At 41.0% G+C, this 24,143-nt stretch overlaps 1 protein-coding gene across 4 annotated transcripts in view; it reads left to right on the top strand.

Moving 5' to 3' along the window:
* Positions 1 to 24,143, top strand: part of LOC114573484 (kinesin-like protein KIF13B) — a 67,373-nt gene that overhangs the window by 36,073 nt on the left and 7,157 nt on the right. For 2 of the 4 annotated variants that reach the window (XM_028605711.1, XM_028605708.1), the window contains exons 23-39: positions 824 to 952; positions 2,947 to 3,120; positions 4,380 to 4,537; positions 5,577 to 5,709; positions 7,308 to 7,454; positions 7,661 to 7,690; positions 8,640 to 8,739; positions 10,126 to 10,252; positions 12,510 to 12,565; positions 12,661 to 12,779; positions 13,264 to 13,440; positions 14,007 to 14,099; positions 16,207 to 16,359; positions 17,831 to 17,908; positions 18,429 to 18,485; positions 19,282 to 19,375; positions 19,685 to 19,803. In XM_028605711.1, coding sequence (XP_028461512.1) covers positions 824 to 952; positions 2,947 to 3,120; positions 4,380 to 4,537; positions 5,577 to 5,709; positions 7,308 to 7,454; positions 7,661 to 7,690; positions 8,640 to 8,739; positions 10,126 to 10,252; positions 12,510 to 12,565; positions 12,661 to 12,779; positions 13,264 to 13,440; positions 14,007 to 14,099; positions 16,207 to 16,359; positions 17,831 to 17,908; positions 18,429 to 18,485; positions 19,282 to 19,375; positions 19,685 to 19,803 — 1,944 coding nt within the window. The remainder of the gene's footprint in view (positions 1 to 823; positions 953 to 2,946; positions 3,121 to 4,379; positions 4,538 to 5,576; positions 5,710 to 7,307; positions 7,455 to 7,660; positions 7,691 to 8,639; positions 8,740 to 10,125; positions 10,253 to 12,509; positions 12,566 to 12,660; positions 12,780 to 13,263; positions 13,441 to 14,006; positions 14,100 to 16,206; positions 16,360 to 17,830; positions 17,909 to 18,428; positions 18,486 to 19,281; positions 19,376 to 19,684; positions 19,804 to 24,143) is intronic. The other 2 variants (XM_028605709.1, XM_028605710.1) reach the window with 2 other exon arrangements.

The raw sequence follows: 24,143 nt of genomic DNA, 5'->3' as shown, positions 1-24,143 counted from the left end.
TGATACACATGTGGACAATTTAGATGAAAATGTTCTAAGCTCTGTAAAATCTAGTGGTCCTTGTAGTCTTCTATGTTTGTTTATTTGCTGAAATACACTTGTTATTTTGAAGCAAATTTAAAGCTGCTCTAATCAATATTTATATCTTACAAAGGAATAATGACTGTGTAACGTGAAAGGGCTTGTAGTGACAAACTTACGGAGAACTAGCATCTGGCAGTTTTCTGGCCATGTAAACGTTGCTGTTTTGGTTCTCACTGCTCTCATCAGCTGCTGTTTTCAGTGGAAAAAAAACAACTGTACACTACCTGCTCAGCACCAAACGGTAGACAGACCCAGTTAGTGACAGCTGGTGAACGTAGTGAAGCATTTAGCAGCTAAAGAGACAGACATTTCCCTCAGGAGCTGCTAGAGACCAAAAACAGAGCTAAAAGAGTGAATTTGGACCTTTACCTTGTTAGTTATTATATCCACATTACTGGTGATTATGTATCTAAAATCTCATTTAGGGTATATTTTTGTGAAAGCACCAATTGGCAACCCTACAATATTGCCGCAATATTGATATCGAGGTATTTGGTCAAAGAAATATCGTGATATTTGATTTTCTCGGTATCGCCCAGCTCTAGCTTCCTGCCAAAGTGACAAATAGCTGTGTGTGTGTGTGTGTGTGTGTGTGTGTGTGTGTGTGTGTGTGTGTGTGTGTGTGTGTGTGTGTGTGTGTGTGTGTGTGTGTGTGTGTGTGTGTGTGTGTGTGTGTGTGTGTGTGTGTGTGTGTGTGTGTGTGTGTGTGTGTGTGTGTGTGTGTGTGTGTGTGTGTCAGGTGGCCGGTCGGCTGCATGTGGAGGTGTGGCGGGGTACAGAGGGCTCTGAGGAGGAAGGCCCTGTACAGTCTGTACTTCAACACAGCAACACAGACGGAGATCAACAGGAGCGCAAACTGGACTGTGTGGTGAGAACATGCAAATGTAGCCTCATTAACAGGCCTGTTTATCATGTGATTTAGTTATAACTGAACCAAATCCAGGAAGATATTCATGAAAACCCCCACCTGATAATCAGGATCATATGCCTCCTGTCACTGACCTACAAGTCTGGATCCTCTATGCCAGTCTTTCTCCAATGGGGGTACTTGTACCCCTGGGGGTACTTTGGAGTACTGCATCATAACTCTAGCAATAATGTTTTGCGCTGGTCAGGGGTTACCTGGCTTAACAAAAAACAATTCAAAGGGGGTACAATATAAAAAAAAAAAAAAATTGAGAACCACTGCTCTATGCTGTAGCTGTTCAGTGTAAGTGAGTGTTGACAGTGCTGCCAGTGGGAAAATAGTTCCAGATTAATAATGGATCTGGCAGGCAGTCAAATCGTCGTGTCTTCTGTCTGTTGTGCGTTTCTCCAGCTCACTGTACTGTAAAAAGTGTAATTAACTCTGGGTCGGCGTTATATCCTGTTTGTCTGGTGATTCTGTTTTTCTTATGATGAAATGAAATGGAGGACCAGAGCTCTTTGCTACGAAATCTTACATATTGACCTAAGTCATTTTCCCCTGTGTGTAAAACCATATTAGGAGAGAGCCAAACTAAAATTGAACAGACCAGCATGTTTCTAAAGCAACCTTGTTTTCTGTTTGTCTGGTCTGCAACTCTCTCTTGAACCCTGAGCTTCAAACTGACAGTGTTTGTTAGAGCTGTAACAATTACAAATGTTCCTGTACAATACATTGTCTCAGAAATAATTGCAGAAAACAATATAATTGTCTCTTTCAGTCAAATTTTAAAATTAATTTTTCAAACGCACTAAGGATAGATTTTTTATTTTTTTTTTATTCTTTTTCATTCAAACACAATTTTCATTATTTTTTTATTCTTGGGGTTTCAAATTCCGATTTGTTCAGTACGTCTGTTGGTTGTATTACTATTATGTGACCCATATTATGTAACGTTTTGCACAACGAGGCGTCTTTAAAGCTGCAAAAAGCTGCTTCTTTACTTGCGTTCTTTCTGCTGATTTACAGTACAGGCCAAAAGTTTGGACACACCTTCTCATTCAATGCGTTTCTTTTTTATTTTCATGACTATTTACATTGTAGATTCTCACTGAAGGCATCAAAACTATGAATGAACACATATGGAATTATGTACTTAACAAAAAAGTGTGAAATAACTGAAAACATGTCTTATATTTTAGATTCCTCAAAGTAGCCACCCTTTGCTTTTTTATTAATAAGGGAACAAATTCCACTACTTAACCCTGACAAAGCAAACCTGTGAAGTGAAAACCATTTCAGGTGACTACCTCATGAAGCTCATTGAGAGAACACCAAGGGTTTGCAGAGTTATCAAAAAAAGCAAAGGGTGGCTACTTTGAAGAATCTAAAATATAAGACATGTTTTCAGTTATTTCACACTTTTTTGTGAAGTACATCATTCCATATGTGTTCATTCATAGTTTTGATGCTTTCAGTGAGAATCTACAATGTAAATTATCATGAAAATAAAGAAAGACATTGAATGAGAAGGTGTGTCCAAAGTTTTGGCCTGTACTGTATTTAATTAGTGCGTTTGTCGGGCAGATTTCGGCCCAGAAACATGATCATGTTCAATTTCTCTGGCTTGAGTCAGCTACAACCCAGGAGTTTTGGAGTTGCTATGGCAACAAGTGACAGCTGCCGCTAGCATAGCTTTAGCTCAACGGCCCGACAAATAATCCCGTATACACATATTACATATTACAATTTAGCATATCTAAACAAAATCAACAATTACCATTAACAGCCCTTAGGACCTTCACTAATGTTAGCAATGAATGGCGGTTAAAACAAAGAAACCACCGTTACATAAATAAGATTGCGATTAGACAATTATGTGATACTTGTTACAGGCCTAGCGTTTGCTTATCATTACCTGTGTAGGTGAGTGCATTTCCTCGTCTCTGCTCTCTCAGGTGAACATCCTCCAGGCCAACGGTCTGCCTCGCCACTTGTCCAACTTTGTCTTCTGTCAGTACCACTTCTGGGGGCAGGACGAGTCGGTGTTCATCGCTCCAGAGATGGAGCCATCCAGCTCGTCCTCCACCTCCAGAGACCCTCAGTGCACTGTGGTCTTCGACAGCGCCAAGGTAACATTTTCAGTGAAAGTTATCATAACACACACACACACACACATTATCTCAAACACTTATTCACTCTCTTCAACACCATCTGAGAAATAAACGAGACAATACACTTAAAGGTGCAATAGGTAAGCCTGTCATATTTGCTGAAACTGACCCTATGTTCCATTAGAACTACATGAAGCAGGTAATTAAAACAAAATCTGGCTCCTCTGGCAACATCTACAGCCTGTAGTGTTATTTGCAAAAATCCACCGCTCCCTGTTCAGATGCACCAATCAAGGCCAGGGGGCGTGTCTAACTGCGTGTCAATCACTGCTCATGCACACGCATTCATTCTCCCTTGTGGGGGGAGGGGCTTAGGAGACCGTTTTGGGCTTTAGCAGAAAGGGGGGAGGGATTGAGAAGTTGTCGACGTTCAAATTTTTTGGCTAAATCCTGGATCTTCACAATCCTACCTACAGCACCTTTTTAAAGAGTAATTTCAGGTTATTTTCAACCTGAAATTACCTTCAACCTTTTCCTATGTTTTTGTGTGTAAGTGACTGATGGCAGCAACAATCTTTGAAATTGGTCCAGTAACCTGCAGCCACAGACCGGGCTGCAATGTAATCCTATGGGGCAAATGTGCATCGTCAATTTTGGTCCACTAAAAGGGCTGTTTTTGCCACTGACTCAGATTAATATTCTAAGTGTCTGACAACGTTATGGGAAGGATCCCTATAGAGATAAAAACCTCTTTAAGACCTTTCTGTTTAACCAGAAACAGCTCTTAAGTCGCTAGCGCTAAACCCACCAAACTCCATTTAAAAAAGCAATACGTTTAGCGTGTATAGAGCCAACATATTTCCACATGTATATCGGTAAACTATGTGTTTATTTCAACCAAAACTAGAGTTGTGATTGTTGGAGTGGAAGGACGACCCAAAACAGCTTTTCATAGTTTTGTTTCTGTTGACTTTGAATGAAGTGTGTTTTACACACAATTGCCTTTTTAACTTACATCGTAGCTTGTTTCACTGACTGCCGACAGCAGCGATCTTGCCTAATACTGGACCACTGTCAAGGATTGTTGTTCCCATCAGTCACTTAGACACAAAAATATAGGGCAAAGGGTCCAGTTTGGAAAAAAAATGGAGTTACCTTTTTCACCACCAACACCACAAGTAAACAAAGGAAATGATGAAACGACAATGGCGAGGTGATTGTCAGTTTAAGAAGATGTCAATTTGAACAAAATGTCTTATTCTTCTAACTTTTTTTAGGAGTTCTCTGTGCCGGTGTCAGAGGACTTTGTGGAATATTTGGCAGAGGGGGCGGTGGCCATTGAAGTGTACGGCCACAAGCAGGCCAACCATCGGAGGAACCTGGCACTGTGGGACCTAGGAGTGATTCAAGCCAAGACCCGAACCCTCAGAGAAAGGTGTGTTGACACAAATGCACACAACCAAGTCCACTCCACTTATAGACTGCACGGTGGCTCAGTGGTTAGCACTTCTGCCTCACAGCAAGAATCCTGGGCCTTTCTGTGTGGAGTTTGCATGTTCTCCCCGTGCTTGCGTGGGTTTCCTCCGGGTGCTCCGGTTTCTTCCCACCCTAAAGACATGCATGCAACTAGGACTACAGTTGAAAATTAGCCAACTGGCTAACACTGGCGAAATGTTGATTAATGTGCATTGTCCTAATATAAATAAATAAATCTTCTTCTTCTTCACTCCACTCTCATCGGGTCAACGCTGTAACCGGCAGCCACGAACCGGGCTGCAGTGTAATCCTATAGGGCAAATTTTCACTTTTAGTTTCAGCCCACTAATGGCGCTCACCCACTGCTAGTACCAGCTCTACTCGGCTTGGCTCAACTTGGCCGCGGTTCCCCGTCCTCCATTTTCCATTGCAGATTTAGTACCACCTCATGCGTGTGGTGAGCGTGGCTGGTCGTCATAGCGACGCCGCAAGAAACTGCCGTGACCTAACACAACACACACACAGAACGTCGAAGGTGTGTTGTCGTTGCCACAGCCAGAAGACACATTTTGTTCCAAAAGACGCTGGAGGCAGCAGAAAAAAAGTGATTAGTGACAATTCTCTCTGACCAATCAGTAGGCTGCAGGTTTTCACGTCACACATACAATCTCATATTTAGTTCACCAAAACGTGTTTCTGAAAAAATTTTAAGCGAGAAATAGGCCATACAGTTGTTGAATCTGTCTTCATTTCAGATCGACAAAGGTCACTTTAAAAGATTTTCGTCAGATTTTGAGAAGCGTCCCTCACTCATCCCACTCGCCATTTCCGGATTAGCACTCCACCAATCAGATTGGTCTTTGAGTCTCTAATGGTAAAATAGGCCAACAGCCCTATCCACGAAAACCATATCTACAAAGGTTGTCATAACCTTTTAAAGCTATGTATTAATAAAATGCTAGGCTCTGAACTGACGCGTGTCCATGCTGTACCTGCAGGTGGAGCGAGGTCACCCGCCGCCTGGAGTTGTGGGTGCAGCTGAGTGAGCTGAACGAGGCGGGAGAGTTCTGCGCTGTAGAGGTTCTTCCCGCCAAAGACGTGCGCACAGGAGGAGTCTTCCAGCTCCGACAGGTATCTTGGATCTTTGTTTGTTTGTAGATCAGAAGATCATTTGTATTTGTGCTTTATTCATTTAAAAACCAGGGACACTGCTTGAATGTTATTTTCTACTATTGTACTGATGATGTGAACCGATGAGTGTAAAGTTGATTTATATAGCACACAACACAAAATGCTTCACAGGCAAAATGAAAACGTACATTAAAACAAATCAAAAATCATAAAAGCACAATAAATCCTAGTAGAACACAGAAGCATAAATACAAAGTAGTACAGTCAACAATGTGGCTAAATGAAAGCCTGACTAAAAAGAGGCGTCTTTAGCTGCCTTTAAAAATTTCAACAGATGCAGTTAAAACGCTAACCCTAACCCTTAAAACATGTGGCAAAGCGTTCCACAGTGTAGGAGCCATTGTTTTCAGCCTAGTATGGGGAACAGCCAGTAAGCCCTGATCAGAGGACCTCAAAGATCTGATGACAACAGCAGATCACTTATGTAAGCCGGTGCCTAACCATTGATGGCTCTGTAGGTAATGACAAGAATCTTGAACTAGGTCCTGAATTTAACAGGCAGCCGGTGCAGTGAGGCCAGGATGGGGTCCTGTCTTCATTTTAAAGGGTAACTACCGTTTTTTAAAACCTGGACCCTATTTACCTATGTTTTTGTGTCTAAAAGGCTGATGGGAACAACCATCTTTGACATTGGGACAGTATTAAGCAAGATCGCTGCAGTCGGTAGGGCAATTGTCCAGCTTGTATTTACCTTCACAAAAGTGCTTGTTTTGCCACTGACAGGCTCAGATTAATTAATTAAGTGTCTGACAACATTATGGAAAGGATTTCTAGGGAGGACATTCTTTCTGTTAAAGAGTAAGATCCTTTTTTAAAACATAAAAACATCCACAAAATTGCGTTCTCTAAACCCACCAGACTCCATGTAGATAAACAGTAATTTTAGTATCGTCAAATACACTTCATTCAAAGTCAACAGAAACAAACTAAAACTATGAAAAGCTGTTTTGGGTCGTCTTTCCACTTTTCCAACCATCACAACTCTAGTTTTAGTTGAAATAAACACATAGTTTACTGATTTGCATGTGAAAATATGTTGGCTATATTCACGCTAAAAGTATTGCTTTTTTAAATGGAGTCTGGTTGATTTAGCGCTAGCGACTTCAGAGCTGTTTCTGGTTAAACAGAAAGGTCTCAAAGAGGTTTTAAAGGTCTATCTCTATAGGGATCCTTCCCATACGGTTGTCAGACACTTAGAATATTAATCTGAGTTTGTCAGCGGCAAATCAATCACTTTTGTAAAGGTAAATACAAGCTGGACAATTGCCCTGTTAACTTACATCCTAGCTTGTTTCGCCGCTGTTGACTGCAGTGATCTCGCTTAATACTGGACCAATGTCAAAGATTGTTGCTCCCATCAGTCACTTAGACACAAAAACAAAGGTTGAAAAAAACAGTAGTTACCCTTTAAGAAGGTGCCAGTCAATATTAACTGACAAACCTACTTGTGTAAGTAGATGCCACTTTCCTATCAAACTAGTAGATAAAATGAAAGTAAGTGAATATTACTTACCTCTCATGTAAATCTGTACCTGCAGGGTCAGTCCCGCCGGGTCCAGGTGAGGGTGCGTTCAGTACCAGACTCGGGCACAATGCCCCTCATCGCTGCCTCTATTCTCTCTGTATCCATCGGAGACGTCAAGATCCGACAGGCGCGTCTCTCCAAAGGCAGTGAATCACAATGGGTGAGGAGGGAATATCATCACTTGTTTGTATTAGTTTGAAAGATGTTGGACGGAAGGGATTTTATGGAAATTGAATTATTTGATCTCTGGTTTCCATGCTCAATTTGTGTGTGAGAATGAGGAATTTTAAATTCATCAGACTTCCAGACCTAAATAGCACCTTTTGTATAACTCTTTAACTGTTTCTCTCTCAATTTCAATTGCAGGGTGGGGATGAAGAAATGGACAGCTACCAAGTAAGTAGATTAGCACGCATCATCACGCACTGCGACGCAATAAAAAAACGATTCCTCTTTTGGGGAAACGCAACTCAGCGTCACGCTGCACTGGCCAATTACGTAACAGACGCTCAGGCTTGTCAGTCCGTTTTGAGGCGCTGTGAGAGTCCCTAACGGGAAACTGAAACTGTGGCAACTCTAGCGCTGCCACAAGAAAGTTTACTACACTAACACTAGGGGGGTAAAAACACAAAACACAAGCACTGAACTGGCCAGGAGTTCGCGTAACAGCTGACTGTTTCCCGCAACAACAAAGCAGAGTCCCTCTGTCTCTTTTTTTTCCTTCTTTTTCTCCGTGAAATGAAGCTGCCTTCAAGTGCGGTCAGAAATGTTGAGATCTGTAAACGGTCTGACGGAAAACTGTAGGGCTGCCACCACTTAGTCGGTTAGTTGACTAATCGGTCGTTTTGGTCTTAGTCGACTAAGATTTCTTTAGTCGATTAGTCATTTTTTATGCTTATTCATGCTTAATTATTTATTTCAGGAAACTTCTGAGCACATTTATGGTAAACACAAGATTTAAAGTGGTGCTTTTGCAGGATTAATTGTGGAGAAACTGAGTTTTACAGATGGTTAATTAACTACATTTATATTGTGCTTTAGTCTTAACCACCTCTCAAAGAGCACAGCTCTGTCAATTAAAAATTAAATCAACTAATCGATTAGTCGACAAAATCCTATAAGTGTTAGTCGAGTAAGAATTTCTTTAGTCGAGGACAGCCCTAGAAAACTGATTGTGAAATATAAAGTCTACTCTGTGTGTGTGTGCGTGTGTGTGTGTGTGTGTGTGTGTGTGTGTGTGTGTGTGTGTGTGTGTGTTTGTGTGTGTGTGTGTGTGTGTTTGTGTGTGTGTGTGTGTGTGTGTGTGTGTGTGTGTTTGCGCGTGTGTGTGTGTTTGCGCGTGTAGGAGCTGGACCTGGAAAGGATGAGGGAACAGTGGCTGGCCATGCTCACTCAGAGACAGGAGTATCTGGACCAGCAGCTACAGAAGATAGTTTGCAAACCAGGTACAGCTGTGGAGCCTAAAAAAAAGTCACACACAAATTTGATATGGAATCTGAAATGATTGATAGCAGCAACATTTTCAGTCCTCTCTTTCATTGTCAGTAAGCCCTTTTTATGGTAACATGTCATTCCCTCCCACTGCCCAGTGTAATTCAGCTTTAAAAAGATCCACTGGTACGTCTGGTACATTTCTAAAGTTTAAATGTATTTCCCAGTGTATAACTATACAGCACAAGAACTGCTTTTCTTCATCTATTTGTCATAACAAAGTGGCAGCAATGTACAGTTCAAGTCACTGTTAATATGTAGCCGCAGTGAAGCAAATATAGATTATTTCTCAGCACTTCCGACAATACAGACGTGTGAATGAATAGGAAGCATCTGAGCAATTACTGAGTGAATACTGGTTTAGCTGACAGTGATCCTATGTCTTGAGCCACTGATGTCTTCAGAGTAAAGCGTGATTCATGGTTCTGCGGAGGCTCCACGCAGAGCTTTCACCGTAGCCTATACGCAAGTGGCCTGAAGTTTGTACTTGCGTTGGTGTGCGTGGATCTCTTTAGGAGAATAGCAGGGCCGGCGTGCATGTGGGGTGTGTGTGGTAGAGCAAGTGAGAGAGTGACGGTGATTTGCTTCGGAGCGAGTACCGACATACCGGCATAGTGGGAGAAACACGTGCGTCGCCGCGCCGTGTAGTTGCATTTTTAGAGAAGTGCACGTCAGGCTACGGCGTAGGGTCCGCGTCTCCACGTACCTACGTACGTAGCCACGGCATAGACTTAAAGCCGAAGCATAAATCACACTTGGCTCTTTTTACTTAGTTGTGAGATTTTCGTGGTCTGGAAGGGTCATAGCTGCAGAACTTGTAGGTAGCTGTAGAATACTAGATACAGTATGGAATAGGGCTGTGGACGATATGGTTGAAATCAATGTCACAACATTAATAAGAATGCTAATAGTAATCTGTATCATAATATCCGTTTAATGGTAAAATATATTATAACATGTTCCATCAGATGAAAATCATTTTGATGACATTTTATGTGGAATCATTAATTTGGACAACAGAACGTTGTAAAATGATGACACAATATAATCATATCACAATACAGCTCTAATGAATATCAATAGACAATAATATTTAACTATCATAAAGCCCTACTCTGTAATATTTCATATTCAGTGTAGGACTATAAATGAAGTATTAAATTACAGAAACATGTATTACATTTATCATGTGTCACATTGTTTATACATAATTCATACCGGATTGCATTCAATGCAAAAACCTCCACCTTTAAGATCTGAAAAAGTTAGAATTAGTTTAATTAATTTTTTTAGGTTTTTGACTTCTTTGTGTGTTTGTTCCCATGTGTATGTGCATGTAGATAAGTCAGAGGACGATGTGGAAAGGGAGTCCCAGCTGCTGGAATGTCGTCTGACGCTCACCGAAGAACGCAACGCCGTTCTGGTGCCGTCGGCCGGCAGCGGCATCCCCGGAGCGCCGGTAGAGAGGTGCGTTTGAAGGAAAATACTTTTATGCATTTATTTTGTTTTATTCTCCAGGAAGAGCACTATGCTTCCTATTCACCCACTGGAACTACTCTGTTGTTGGAAATACAGTAGTGGAGGGAATTAACCAACTACTATTACAGTTAATTTGAACTACGAAGGTCCTTTATTTCCTTCTTAATGCTACTTCACACTTATACTTGGACTGCACCACATTTCTGAGGTGAATATTGTACTTTGTGCCAGGGTTTCCGCGGGGTCTTAAAAAGTCAAAAAAATGTATAAAATTTCACAATCTAAATTTTAGGCCTTAAAAAGTCTTACATTTGTTGCAGTATTGTGTTCTAGGTCTTAAATAATATCCCTACATCAGTGTAACGCTACCTCTAATGATCATTGAAATGTTCCCGCAGCGCTTTAGATTATTCTTCTTTTTTTTTATTCTGTGGTGTTGTAGTTCTTTCACTCGCTAGTCCAAATATAATTGGCTGTATTAGGACTACAAATGAGACCAACATGCAACTTATATTGCAGCCAATTTAGAAACCACTCATATAATGCCAGCGAGGGAATCTGGGAATTGTTTCAGACGATGTTTCCGGACTCTGACATCTGACCTTGTTTTTGGTGTCGTGATATAGGTCTTAAATTTCATTCATAATGGTCTTAAAAAGTTTTAAATTTGACTTGGTGAAACCTGTAGAAACCCTGTGTACTCTACCAAAGTAAAAAGTGACATCTAGTTACATGTTACAGATAAAGATTTCCCATACAAAAAATAAAGCAAACCTATAAGGTAAAATACATGGTTGTTGATTAAAGTGCCAAAAAGTGCCATAAAGTAGTTAATATTTTCTCCACTTTGACCAGCTATAACAATACAATGCAATAACATACTATACATTAAAACATAACACTCTGAAAGGTGCCACTCTGCGTATTCCGTACTTTTACTTTGGATACTTTAAGTACATTTTGCTTCCCTTATAATACACTTTTACTTTGTAATATAGCTACTTTTACTTAAATAAATGATCTGAATACTACTGAAATTCAATACCTCATCTATGCCTACACTGAACTTGTCTTGACAGCTTTGTGAAGGCTAAATCTCTCGTATAACGCCTCAAATTACAGCTCAAGTCAAGAAATACTACAGCTAATTATCAATCCAAAAAACTTAGTCTCGCTTTGCCAGACCCTCCTCCAAAGCACGCTGGGGGAGAGTCTGGCTACTACACAGAGCATTCAGGGATGGGAAGAAAACGTCCTCTGGGTTAATGGCATTAATCACAATCGTCTTGGGGGGTTCTAAGCACCGGAGGAAAGCCGCGGTGCTGCTGTACTTGTTTTGGTGGAACCTGTGTATGTTTAAAAGTTGTTTTAGTCGTGCAACAGAAAACTCTGATTGGACAGATAGTCTAGCTAGCTGTCTGGATTTACACTGCAGAGATCTGAGGAGCAGTTAACCATAGTCCTCAGAAATCCACCGGAGTTTAAAATGCCAACACAAAGGAAACCCAAGGCAACGGATATCCGGCCTAAATTAGTGATATCTGGCAGCAACGGAGCAATCCCGGAAGTGGAATGTCAAGGATATAGACTAATCCAAACGCTTTTATTTTGTTGAGCTCTGGTCAGAATCCATTCAGCCTCTTTTTTTCTTATGTTAAACAGCTGTTTTGTATATATTAATGCAGGGGTGTCAAACTTACCTTCACTAAGGGCCACACTGGAAAATAAGAATCACATCAAGGGCCAGACGAAAAGTTTATAGGCTTTAATTTAAGAGAAAAGTCAAATATCTTTGACTGTATTATTGCATGTCTCATATAGTCTTCTCACTTACAGTTTGGTCCATATAAAGCCCTAAAGAAGTCAGAAACAAAGTTCCTTAGCCATCACTGAAATAACCGCCGAAAAATGTGGGCCTGATCAAAGTCTACAAGAGGCCAGGATTTGGCCCGCGGGCCTTGAGTTCGACACGTGTATTTATGTACGCGCCAACCACCAAGGCAAATTCCTTGCAACTTACTTTGGCAATAAACCTGCTTCTGATTCAGAATTGTTTATTTATTAGTTATGCCGTTTGGAGAGAAGCTTGATTTTCTAACGTTTTATCTCCAGCCACCACTGTTGTTTTCAACTCAGTCAGATCCACTTAGTTACAAAGTAGCTGTCCTCAAGCAACGCTAAGCAAATATAACAGCCAACTAAGGATGAGTTTTATTCAGTGTGCTGACTTTTTGTTTCTCCACAGGGTTCCTGTCCCTGGCATGGAAACACACATTCCTGTCCTGTTCCTGGATCTCAGTGGTATGTCGTTCATCACCATCTTTCTGCTTTAATTTGGCAAAATTCCCCGCTGTCATAATAACTGTTGAACCCCTATTTCTCTCCCCCCTCCCCAGCTGATGATTTCCAGGCCAGTCTTTCAGCCCCACTGGCAGGGGGGCTGGATGCGTTACTCAGTGGGGAGGAGGAGGATGAATTCTTTGACCTTCACATTGTTAAACGCTATGATCCAGAGGTAAGATATTCACGGTGTGGATTTGTGAGTTTCCCTCTCGGTAGTCTAGTAGTCCTTACCTAGGTACTGCGCATGTGCGACTCCCAACAAAGATGGGACAGAAGTGAGATGTCTCACTCTGTAGCTAAAACGGAGAGCTCAACACACAGGATGAAAAGAGGAGCTGCAGCAATGTGCAGTACACCAAAAATATGGTGTTTTCTGAAAATTAAACCATGTAAACCTATTCTGATATAACCTCTAAATATAATTATGAACCTGAAAATGAGCATAATATGAGCACTTTAAGAGAATTTTCACAGTTCTAGATGTTGCTTTTTAACTTTTTCAACATCTTTCCAAAAAACAATGGGTAATCATGTTAAATAATGGTTATTTCAATATTGACCAAAATAATTGTGATGATTGATGATTTTTTTTTTTTCATATTCAAGCAGCCCTACTTATAGCTTTTCATCTTGCATTTTTATGTCATGGTGTCCAGGTGAAGGTGGAGGCCTCCTGGGACTCAACGGTCCACAAATGCCCCCAGTTGAGTCGCGTGATGTCGGCTGACCAGAGGGTCTACCTGACCGTCAGCACAGTGGTTCAGCTGAGCCACCCGGCCCAGATGCAGCTGGTACTCAGGAAACGCATCTGCGTCAACGTCACCGGGAAACAGGTGGGTGGCCCCCAAGGCATGATGGGTAGGAGCAGTCTGACACAATGGCGTTTTTTTTTTTTTGCTTTCTCCATATCGACAACATTTAATTTACGGGATTGTTCAGTGCCTCCGTAAATTCCGCCGGATGTCCCTCATTTTCGCCCAGATGTCCGTCACCTTCCTCTTTCTTTGTGTTGGCGTTTTAAACTCCGGTGGATTTGTGAGGACTATGGTTAACTGCTCCTCAGATCTCTGCAGGGTAAATCCAGACAGCTAGCTAGACTATCTGTCCAATCTGAGTTTTCTGTTGCACGACTAAAACAACCTTTGAACGTACACATGTTCCACCAAAACAAGTTCCTTCCCGAGGTTATTTTGCAGAGACGCCGTGGCTCCATCCCAAGACGATTGTGATTTGTTTAAAGAAATGCCAATAAACCAGAGAATGTTTTTCTCCCATCCCAGAATGCTGTGTGGACTAGCCAAACCCGCCTCCGCAGTGCTGTGGAGGAAGGTCTGGCAAAGCGAGACTACTTAGTGCTAATTAGTGAATTTGAGAACATGTGGTTATGTTTGTGTGGCAGGGTTTTGCTCAGAGCCTGATGAAGAGGATGTCTCAGCGCAGCACCATCCCTGGCTGTGGAGTCACCTTTGAAATCGTTTCTAATATCCCAGGGGTAAGTACCAGCCACAGAGTTGTTTGTTAGAAAGAAAATATATATTTTTTTTAAATTGCCAATATCTAATTTACATGGACAAAACGATTTTTGACCGATTTTAAATACTTTCAGTTAAACTATTAAAAACAATATTATCAAAATAAAAAGGTAAAAAAAAGGCTATACAATCTATTTATTTACTAGTTAGTTTAACAAATATATATATTAGTTTATATATATATATATATATATATATATATATATATATATATATATATATATATATATATATATATATATATATATATATATATATATATATATATGGGGAACTGGGGCTCCGTTGCCTGCTTGTCCGTTAACAGTTAATGATCGGTTAACAAGGGTCGGCTATCCGTCAGGAAAACAGATCTAAATTAGAATCCCTATTTTTTGAATAGATATATTTAATCGGTAACCATAATTATTGGTGAACATGTTTATTTTTTTTTATTTACTTTGAACCAACACCTTTCAGGAGCAGGGTGTACTAATTGTGCATCCATGGGTTTCTAAAAATGTATCATGCACAAGACATGCAAATGATCAGAAAGGATGGGAAGTGGTAAAACCCAATGCCTACTGTGGAAATCCAGAGTTCTTGCAAAAGCACAATTTGAATTTGCTCAGCGAGTCACTCTAGCATTGAGTAATGATGCTCATTAATTATGCCCTTGTAGCCGAGCTGCACCAATCACATCGGTGTATCTGATATAGGCGGGCCAGAGGCGAGCTAAACAGATGACAACAGTTTAATCTACCTCAGCTCAGCTGGTAGCTAAGCGTATGGGGCTCTGGATACGTCACCACGTGTATTGTTGTGATTGGTCGTAGTGTTATCCAATTGCGTGCAGTGAGATTTTCAAATGCATGCTTGGTGCCGCCCCTCGAGTTGGGCCATTTTCATTACTTAATACCAGACCTTTAATCTTTCAGATTTGGGTCTGGATTTCCAGGCTAAGTAGTATTCAGATCCTTTACTTAGTAATAAGTTCTAAGTAAAAGTACTAGTACCACACTGTAAAAATACTCTGTTACAAGTAAAATGCCTGCATTGAAAATGTTACTTGAGTAAAAGTATGTAAGTATCATCAGGAAAAGTAAAAATAAGTTTTTAAAAAATATTTTAAAAACTGGAAACGATCCAAACAGTTCTGTCAATCAATTAAGTGTTTAGTCAGCTGATCATTTTAGCGCAACTTGTAGGCCGTGATATTGTTGGGCAGTTTAATTTATAATAAAATATTTTTTTGTGCAAAAATCTTAAATTGTAAAGGAACTAGTAACTAAAGCGGTCAGATGAATGTAGTGGAGTAAAAAAGTAGAATATTTCTCTCTGAAATGTAGCGGAGCAGAAGTAGAAAGTAACATGAAAAGAAAAGATTTTTTTCTTTTTTTTTTTTAAAGTATGTTTATTAAGATTTTCCATTTTACAAAGAAAGAAAACAAAATACACTTAGAATATGTATACAACTCAGTGAATAATAATATCAGCAGAAATAAAACAATGTGAACAATTATCAACATCATCCACCATTAATAACGACAATGTAAAAAAATAAAAGATAAATTAAAAAAACCAGGAGCAACCAGGGCGTATGCAATTTCAGCAAAGAAGCACAAGCAAAAACTCAGCAGAGGGCAGAACAGACAGCACACAATGCCTTACATTACTGATCAGGGTCAGTGTTAAAGTGTGTAAGATGATCCAGAAATGGTTGCCATATATTGTAAAATTTATCAAGGTTGCCTATAACACCATACCGCACTCTCTCCATGTGGAGTATTCCTGTGAGGTAAGTCATGAAAAGAAAAGTTTTATAGTAAAAGTGCCTCAAATGTGTACTTAAGTACAGTACTTGAGTAAATGTTCGTAGCTACATTCCTCCACTAACCGACCAGAGATAAATACTTTGTGCTGTACATAAACATTTTGTTAGGGGTGCTATTTTTTATTTTTTTGCAATGATATGCAGGATAATGTAAATAAATGAAACCCCAGCAGGGTGGATCAGGATGTGGCATTAAGCACATCAAGTACCAGAAGTACCCTGGCTTTTAACACCGTGTCTCCCCGCTCCCACAGGACATCCATGGTCCAGAGGACAGGGAGATGTTGGCCAGGCTGGCTGCCAGCACCGAGGACGGCCAGTCAGCTGGCAGTGAGGCGGCCATAGAGAAGTACCTCCGCAGCGTCCTGGCTGTGGAGAACATCCTCACTCTGGACAGACTCAGACAGGTCAGGAAATAGAACTTCATGAACTCCTCGGACTGGAATCAGTGAGGTATGAGGGGGCCAGATGGTGGAGGGCTTTGTAGGTGAGGACCAGGATTTTGTAGGCGATCCGGTGGGAGATAGGAAGCCAGCGCAGTTGTTTTAGGACTGGAGTGTTGTGGTGTCAGGATTTGGAGCGGGTGATGAGTCGGGCGGCTGCGTTCTGGACCAGTTTGAGTCGTTTGATGTAGGTAGAGCTGATGCCGAGGAGAAGTAAGTTACAGTAGTCCAGTCAGGAGGAGATGGAAGGCGTGAATGAGTCTTTCAGCAGTGGGGGGTGTGAGAGAGGGACTTCCCCTTGGTTCCAAGCGTACCAAAATGCATCATTACAAATCACGCAAGAACATTCACTGATTGGTCGGATGTGTCTTGGCAGGAGCAAGAAAGTAAATAGAGGAAGAAGGTCCTGTGTGTGTTCAGGAGACATTAGCTCAGACTTGCGATCTTTGTCTAGTCCAAGACAAGTTCAAGACCAAGACTAGTCAAGACCGAGTCCAAATGAGACTGTCGGGATCCTAGAAAGAAAGGGTCAAATTAGGCAAGATTATTTACTTCAAATATAAAATGGAAATGTTGCCATTCTTGAACTTATTACTTGTCCTGAAGAATCCATAGTACAAAGCCCTCGCTGACATCGTGTCTGTGGCCAAAATGAAAATGTTTGATACCTGATGATTGAGGTATATGACGCAGCCAGGCGTACACCAGGCGACCAATCTCGATGCCTGTCCTAGATGGATTATGAATTCAACTAATACCGGTTTTCTGAATGGTTTTCTCAGTGGTTTTGTTTTGAAAGAGGACGTTACTTTAGAATAAAAGCATATAGTGCTGGACTCGGTAGAGACCAACTAGAATATTTGGCGAATCCAATGGCCGAGTCCGAGACAACAGGAAAGCGTTTCGAGTCAGGACTCAAGTACTACAGCCCTGGAGGTTGGATCGCGTTCTCACCACAAACAAACCACTCCAGAGTTCAATTGAAAGCACACCCGAGACGACTTCATCAAGCAGGTCTTGGTGCGCTTGTTTGGTCCGCTTTTGGTGCGCACCCGAGTGCTGATTGCTGCGTTCTCACCCGCCCAAACCAACTGGGGCAAGCGAACTCTAGTGCGATTCAACCAGACTTAATGAGGAAGGTGTGAAAGCGCCCTAAATTACTTGGTATTCAATATTATTTACTTCACTCAGAATACCTAAATGTCTGGCCTTTGATTGATTTTTGTCTGAAGCATGAGCACATTAAATCCTCATTGTCTTTTTTTTTGCCCAAAATGTCACCCAGAGCCAGAATTGGGAAAAAAAATTCTTTCCACCCTGCCAAAAAAAGAAACTCATAGATCTAATTAAACCGAATAATACAGAACATCCAAACAGAGAAACTAAGTGATATAGTATTAGAACTGCTAAAAAAAACACATTTGTTTGTGTGTAGGAGGTGGCTGTTAAGGAACAGCTGGCAGTCAGAGGGAAAGCTTCCACACGCTGCCTGAGCTCTCCAAACATCCAGCAGGTAAGAGAGTTCAATGTTGTTGTTTTTTATGACCCAAACATTAAAGGAATAGTTCTAGTTTTTTTGACATAAGGTGGTTATGACCTAATTAGGTAGTAATCTTAGCTCGAGCTATGGATCCTGTGGACAGAGAGACATCCCACTGTGGTCATGGATAAAAAAGATTTCAAACAGTCAACTGACACAGGACTCAAAAAAAAACAAAAAAAAACCTGTCTATCTTTAGTGTGCTTCCAATATTTGCCTGTCCTAAGATCACGGAGCCGATTTCTGTGTTGAATAGATTTATGTATAGCTTTGTTTGTCATGCATCTTCTTTTCATCACTTACATGAACTTGCATTTCTTTACATTCCTCTGCATTTCTTTACCACATTGAACCAAACTGTTTTTTTTACTGCTAACCACAAGATAGATATAAATTATTTTAGGCTTTTCTTCAGGTTTTCTTTCTTAATATCTCCCTGGTTTTAACCTGTCTCACTACCACCCTGGTTCTAACCCTCTAACCCTTTAACCAGCTGTCAGCCAACAGTCTGGATCGCTGCTCCTCCTCTCATAGGCTCAATGACGTCAAGGTGAGACACATAAATCATGTCTACTAATCTTCTCATTTCTATCCATTCATGTATCGGGTCTCAGTCTTCCACTTTCTTCTGTTTGTCGTTTTCTCATTTGCAAGATTGTGTCCATAATATAGACTAAAGACTTAAGAAGGTGGAGTCATATATGATCTAGGGGTGGGAATCTAGGAGACCTCACCATACGATATCATCACGATACTAATGTCACAATACAATATTATTGCAATTTTCTGCAATATATTGCAATTTATTTATCTTTTTTTCCAACTTGAAATTTTTACCAATTTCAAATGATGTCCCCAAAAGCAAACTTTGTCAACATGTGTTTTACCTAAAAAGATACGTTGCTCTGTTTGTTCATCATAAACAGTTGAAATGGTAAGCTAAAATGAATGGATAAGTGGTTTAAAGAGGTAGCTTAAAGTAATGGATACACAGTTGAAATGGTAAGCTAAAAGCAATGGACAAACGGCTGAAATAGTAAGCTAAAAGTAATAGGTAAGCGCTTGAGTTATCCAAAAGTAATGGATATACAGTATAAAAGGGGTGAAATAGTTAGCTAAAAAAATGGATAAACAGTTGATAGAGTTAGCTAAAAGAATTGGCTAAACGGTTATGACAGTTAGCCAGAAGTGAAGGATAAATGGTTGAAATAACTGCTTCTGTTAGTGTTGTTGCAGTTCTTTCTGGTCACCAATAGAGTCTGCTAAAGGTCACAGATTACTGAAATGCTCCTTTAAGCCATATGTGTATCATCCTTTGGGTGTCTGCCTCTGGTGTGTGTGTGCAGGGCTGGGGGAGCCACCAGGACCTTTCTTTTGTGAGTCCTTCATCTATACGCACAGTGCCTAGCTCCATATCCCAAAGCCTTCACCCAGATACAGGTACGAATGATAAAACCTTTATCTTCTAATGGATTTCTTCTGTGGCTTTGAATTATCTTTCCCTTTTTGCTGCCTTTGATGTCATCAGCTCAATTGTTTGCTTTAGCCCATGGGCAACTATATCTGTTCTTTTGCTCTGAATCTTAGTTGGGTACTTGTTTTCTTCTTTTGCCAACACAAATGTCCTCCTCCCTGCTTCAAAACTGTAATCTTTTCCTGCTCTCCTTTTTCTTTCCTGCCCTTGTTTTTCTCCATCTCTGCTCATGCAACCTCCTCTTCGTCGCTCCCTTTCTCCATTCTCTCTATCAGCGCATTCAGGCTTCGCTGCGTTTTATCTCCCTCCAGTGAAGGCCGTACCCAAGCTGCTGAAGTCCCTGCTTCCTGGTGGGAAAGACGATGCTAGAGACCAGACAGCCGTTCATCAGCAGGTACCACGTTCACTCGTTCAGTCAGCTTCCAGCGCTCTGGATTTAGGCCTGCGTTCTGCTCGCTGTCTTATCGGGGATTTCAACGTTTATATGCATCACTGCAGCCTGAATCTGAATATCCCCTCTGCTCATCAGCAACTAGTCATATTTCTTCTGTTGCCATGGAAACTGAGCTTGTGTAGCTGGAAACACAAATCACAAACAGATAAAAGTGCATAAATGCCTCAGTGCCCAAGATGAGTGGTTTTTCAGAAGTTCGCAAACATAGAGGTAATAAACCGCTCATGATAAACATCACAAACCAGGATAAAAGTGTGCTTTTATGTAGAACTCATATCATGTTTGTAAAGGTGTTCGAGCCAGAACTTTTCACAAGTTATATTTACCAAACGTTTTGAAGTAATCTTGCCTTCATCAGGGTGGTGTCTGAGGTTGTTTCTGGTTTCCTGCATTGTATAGTCTATACTAAAAAAAAACAAAAAAACATTAGCATCATCAGTTATTAAAAATACATAATTTTCTCAATATTAGGTGGCATTTTAATTAGTTTAAAAGACCTCATCATTTGCTGCTTTATTTCGAACCATGGCGAGTCAACCTTTATACCCATTGATTGGTTGAGACGAAAGATTGTAATTGTAAAAACTAGTTTTAAAAGATCATTTATATGGGCGCCTGGGTAGCTCACCTGGTGGAGCGCGCCCCAGTATATAGAGGCTTACTCCTCGACGCAGCGGCCACAGGTTCGACTCAGACCTGCGGCCCTTTGCTGCATTTCATTTGTTTGTTCCACCAAAACAAGTTCCTTCCCAAAGCTATTTTGCAGAGGGGCCGTTATCGCGTCCGGCGCTCAGCTCTGCCCAAGACCATTGTGATTGGTTTAAAGAAATGCCAATAAACCAGAGAGCGTTTTTCTCCCATCCCGGGATTCTGTGTGGAAGGGCCAAAACCCTCCTCCTCAGCGCTGTGGATGAAGGCCTGGCAATGCAAGACTACTTAAGTTACGACTACAACTATCAGCACGTAAGAGTTCAAACATAGTCGTTGCCTCCCAAGTGATTGCCATGCTGTATAATGTTTGTGATCAAAGCAGGAGCTCGCCAAACAGCCCCTGCTGAGACAGACGCACACTTAGCGTAGAAGGGGGTTAATTAGGAGCAGGTGAACCTCGTCGCCCCCGCCCCTTCACCATGGAGCTCCAATCATTTGCCGTCGAGACCCGCGAGTCTGCAGCTCTTCATCGCAGCCAAAACACGACAGCATCTTATTCGACTGATTGGCACCTTGAGCCGCGGAGGGAAGCTAATCAGGGAAATCAAGTGCCGTGGTGTTTGGTTGGACGGGGAACCTGGCAGGCCTTTTTGGTGCTTTGTTTGAGGCCACCGTTCTAATTAGTGCTTCCCTCCACCACGCCTGCCACAGATGTTTAAAACGGTCGACACAGAAACAAAAGCAAGGAGTTTGGCAAATATTAGCAGGCTGTTAAGGTGTTTGTAAATTGGATGAGTGGTTGATTGTAACCCTGATCTCAACACCGGGCTGAAAAAAAAGCAATCAGTACAGTGGATGGATTGCCTACCATGGCTTGTGATGTGACTTGAACTTGACCCCATGGACTTGAGACTTGCTTTGACAAGACTTTAAACTTGACTTAGGACTTAAAATGGACTTAAAACAGACCTACAGGTCATGTAAACAGCATATTCCGTTTGGATAGTCAAATAAAGCGTATTTTTCCAATTAAGACGTGGGATATGCCCGTATTATTCAGGTTGAAGAAGCATTCTTTTGACATGTATACAGCGCATTCAGAATATGCGTCTCAGTCGGGGGTTTTACCGCAGTTTGCGACAGTTTACGGCCTCCTACCCGTTTACAGCGTGCGGTCAGCTCTGTGTGTTGCTATGGTTGTTGGACACAAACCGAACAGCCAACAGTTTGCGCGGCTGCGGTAAAGTACAAGAGATGCACGGCAAAAGAAAAGCCCACATCTCTGGTCGGAAGGAGAAACGCACACCTACTTTTAAACATTACGAAAGCCTTGGATATCAAAAGGTTTTTTGCACGGCTGCATGTAAACGGGAATATTAGTGGAATATTAATTTTCATTGTCCATGTACACAGCTTAGTCGGAATATTGTCTTTTTCAGAATAAGGGCAAAAACCGGAATAATACCGCTATGTGCATGTACACATAGTCACTGATAGACAGTGTTTTCATGTGCTGGCTGCAATTTTTTCACCTTTTTAATGAAAACACAACGTACATCTGTCCAAACTAAAATGATTACAGCAGAGGCAGCCATTCTTGTGCACCTGATGTGTTGTGTTGACTTGCAGGTTTACTGTCGTGACCTAGAGATGGATAGGATACATGTGTTTGACCTGCTCTCTGACGGTAGAACTACTGTCCATGTAGGTTGTCGTTCTGCTCAGAGCAAAAGTGCAACGAGACCTGAATCAAACAGCTTAATTTTGATCCTCCGTTTGAAGAATGAAGTGTTAATTCCCCACAGAGGGTGATGTCGGGAATGCATGAGAGGCTAACAATCATCCTGATTTAATATCCTGTTTGAATGTGTCTGTTAAGCACACAGTCGAACAATTGTCTTGATTTATTAAATCTCTCGAGATATAAGACCCTCTACAAGAACTAGAAAAATGCGTAGAAGCAAATCACACACAATATTAACTCCGCTGACGGATCACATTGAGTGTTAAAGAGGTAACCAGAATACAGAATAAGGATACATGATTATGGCTGCAATTATAATTATGGTGCAATTATCCTGATTGTTGTACCAGTTTGTCGTGATTATGTGTCTGAGTGATCTGATGAACAAATATTGTTATTGCACTTTCTGCATCTCATATCAACATCTTGACTGCTGATCGCTACAATAAATTAAATATATTCATTCTTTTTAATACATTGATGTGCTATACTGATAATATGCAGTAAAGGGTAATTCGTTTTTTTTTTTTCAACCTGGATCTTATTTTCTCATGCATTTGTGTCTACGTGACTAATGTGAACAAAAATCTTTGGAATTGGTCCAGTATTGAGTGAGAACCAACAGCAGCGACCAGGGCTGCAATGTGATCCTATAGGGCAAGTTTTTTTTATAAGCTGTTTTTGCCACGGACAGGCTTAGATTATTATTCTAAGTGTGACAACATTATGGTTAGGATCCCTACAGAGACGGGCCTTTTTGTTAAAGAGTAAGATCCTTTTTGTTTAACCCGAAACTGCTCCGAAATCGCCATCACCAGACTCCATTTAAATAATCAATATTTTTAGCTTGTATAGAGCCAGCATATTTCCACATGTAAATGGGTGAATTAAGGGTTTGGTGAATTAACCAAACCAGAGTGATGATTGTTGGAACAGTGGAAAGATGACCCTGGACGGCTTTTGATAATTTGTGTGTTTTACGATGTTAAAGTTCTCATATTATGCTCATTTTCTAGTTCATGACTATATTTAGAGGTTACATCAGTATAGGTTTACATGATTTAATTTTCAAAAACCACCATATTTTTGTTGTACTGCACATTGCTGCAGCTCCTCTTTTCACCCTGTGTGTTGAGCTCTCTGTTTTAGCTACAGAGTGAGGCATCTCACTTCTGTCCCATCTTTGTTGGGAGTCGCACGTGTGCAGTAGTAAGGACTACTAGCCAGTCAGAAGCAGAGTATGAGGGCGTGCCACGCTAGCAGCTAGGCGAGCATTATAACGTGTGTTACAAAGTGACCACGTTGGTCTCTGAAGTAAAGGCTGGACTACAATAGAGCTGTTTGGAGCAGTTGGTGAACAGTGTTTTCTGTTGGAGATGGTAAGTCCTTTTGGTACCTTTGGGGTGAACTTAGAGATGTTCCGATACCAGTATCGGTATCGGCTCTGATACTGCCTAAAACGCTGGTATCGCTATCGGGAAGTATTGGAGTTTATGCACCGATCCGATACCACGTAATAAAGCCCTAAAGAAAATCTACATTAAAGTAGTTTATTTATGTTCTTTTTCCGTTATAACTGACTGTCAAACTGGAGAATAAAAGAAAGTTCTGGGGCATTCATTGTTTGTGTTTGTTCATGTTTCACAAACAGTTTAACCTGAGCCAGACCGACAACAAAGATAGAAATCATATCACATCCATACAGGGATAGTAGTATACAGCTGTTAAAACATAATGAAATATATGACACTCTGGTATCGGATCGGTACTCGGTATCGGCCGATACGCAAGTTCAGGTATCGGAAAGCAAAAAAGTGGTATCGGGCCATCTCTAGGTGAACTTTGGGCTCTTTCACTTTGGAAGCCTATTACATGCACAAAAAAG

This window comes from Perca flavescens, chromosome 18, assembly GCF_004354835.1.
Source record: "Perca flavescens isolate YP-PL-M2 chromosome 18, PFLA_1.0, whole genome shotgun sequence".
Classification (NCBI taxonomy): domain Eukaryota; kingdom Metazoa; phylum Chordata; class Actinopteri; order Perciformes; family Percidae; genus Perca; species Perca flavescens.
This window is presented reverse-complemented; position numbering and strand designations above follow the sequence as displayed.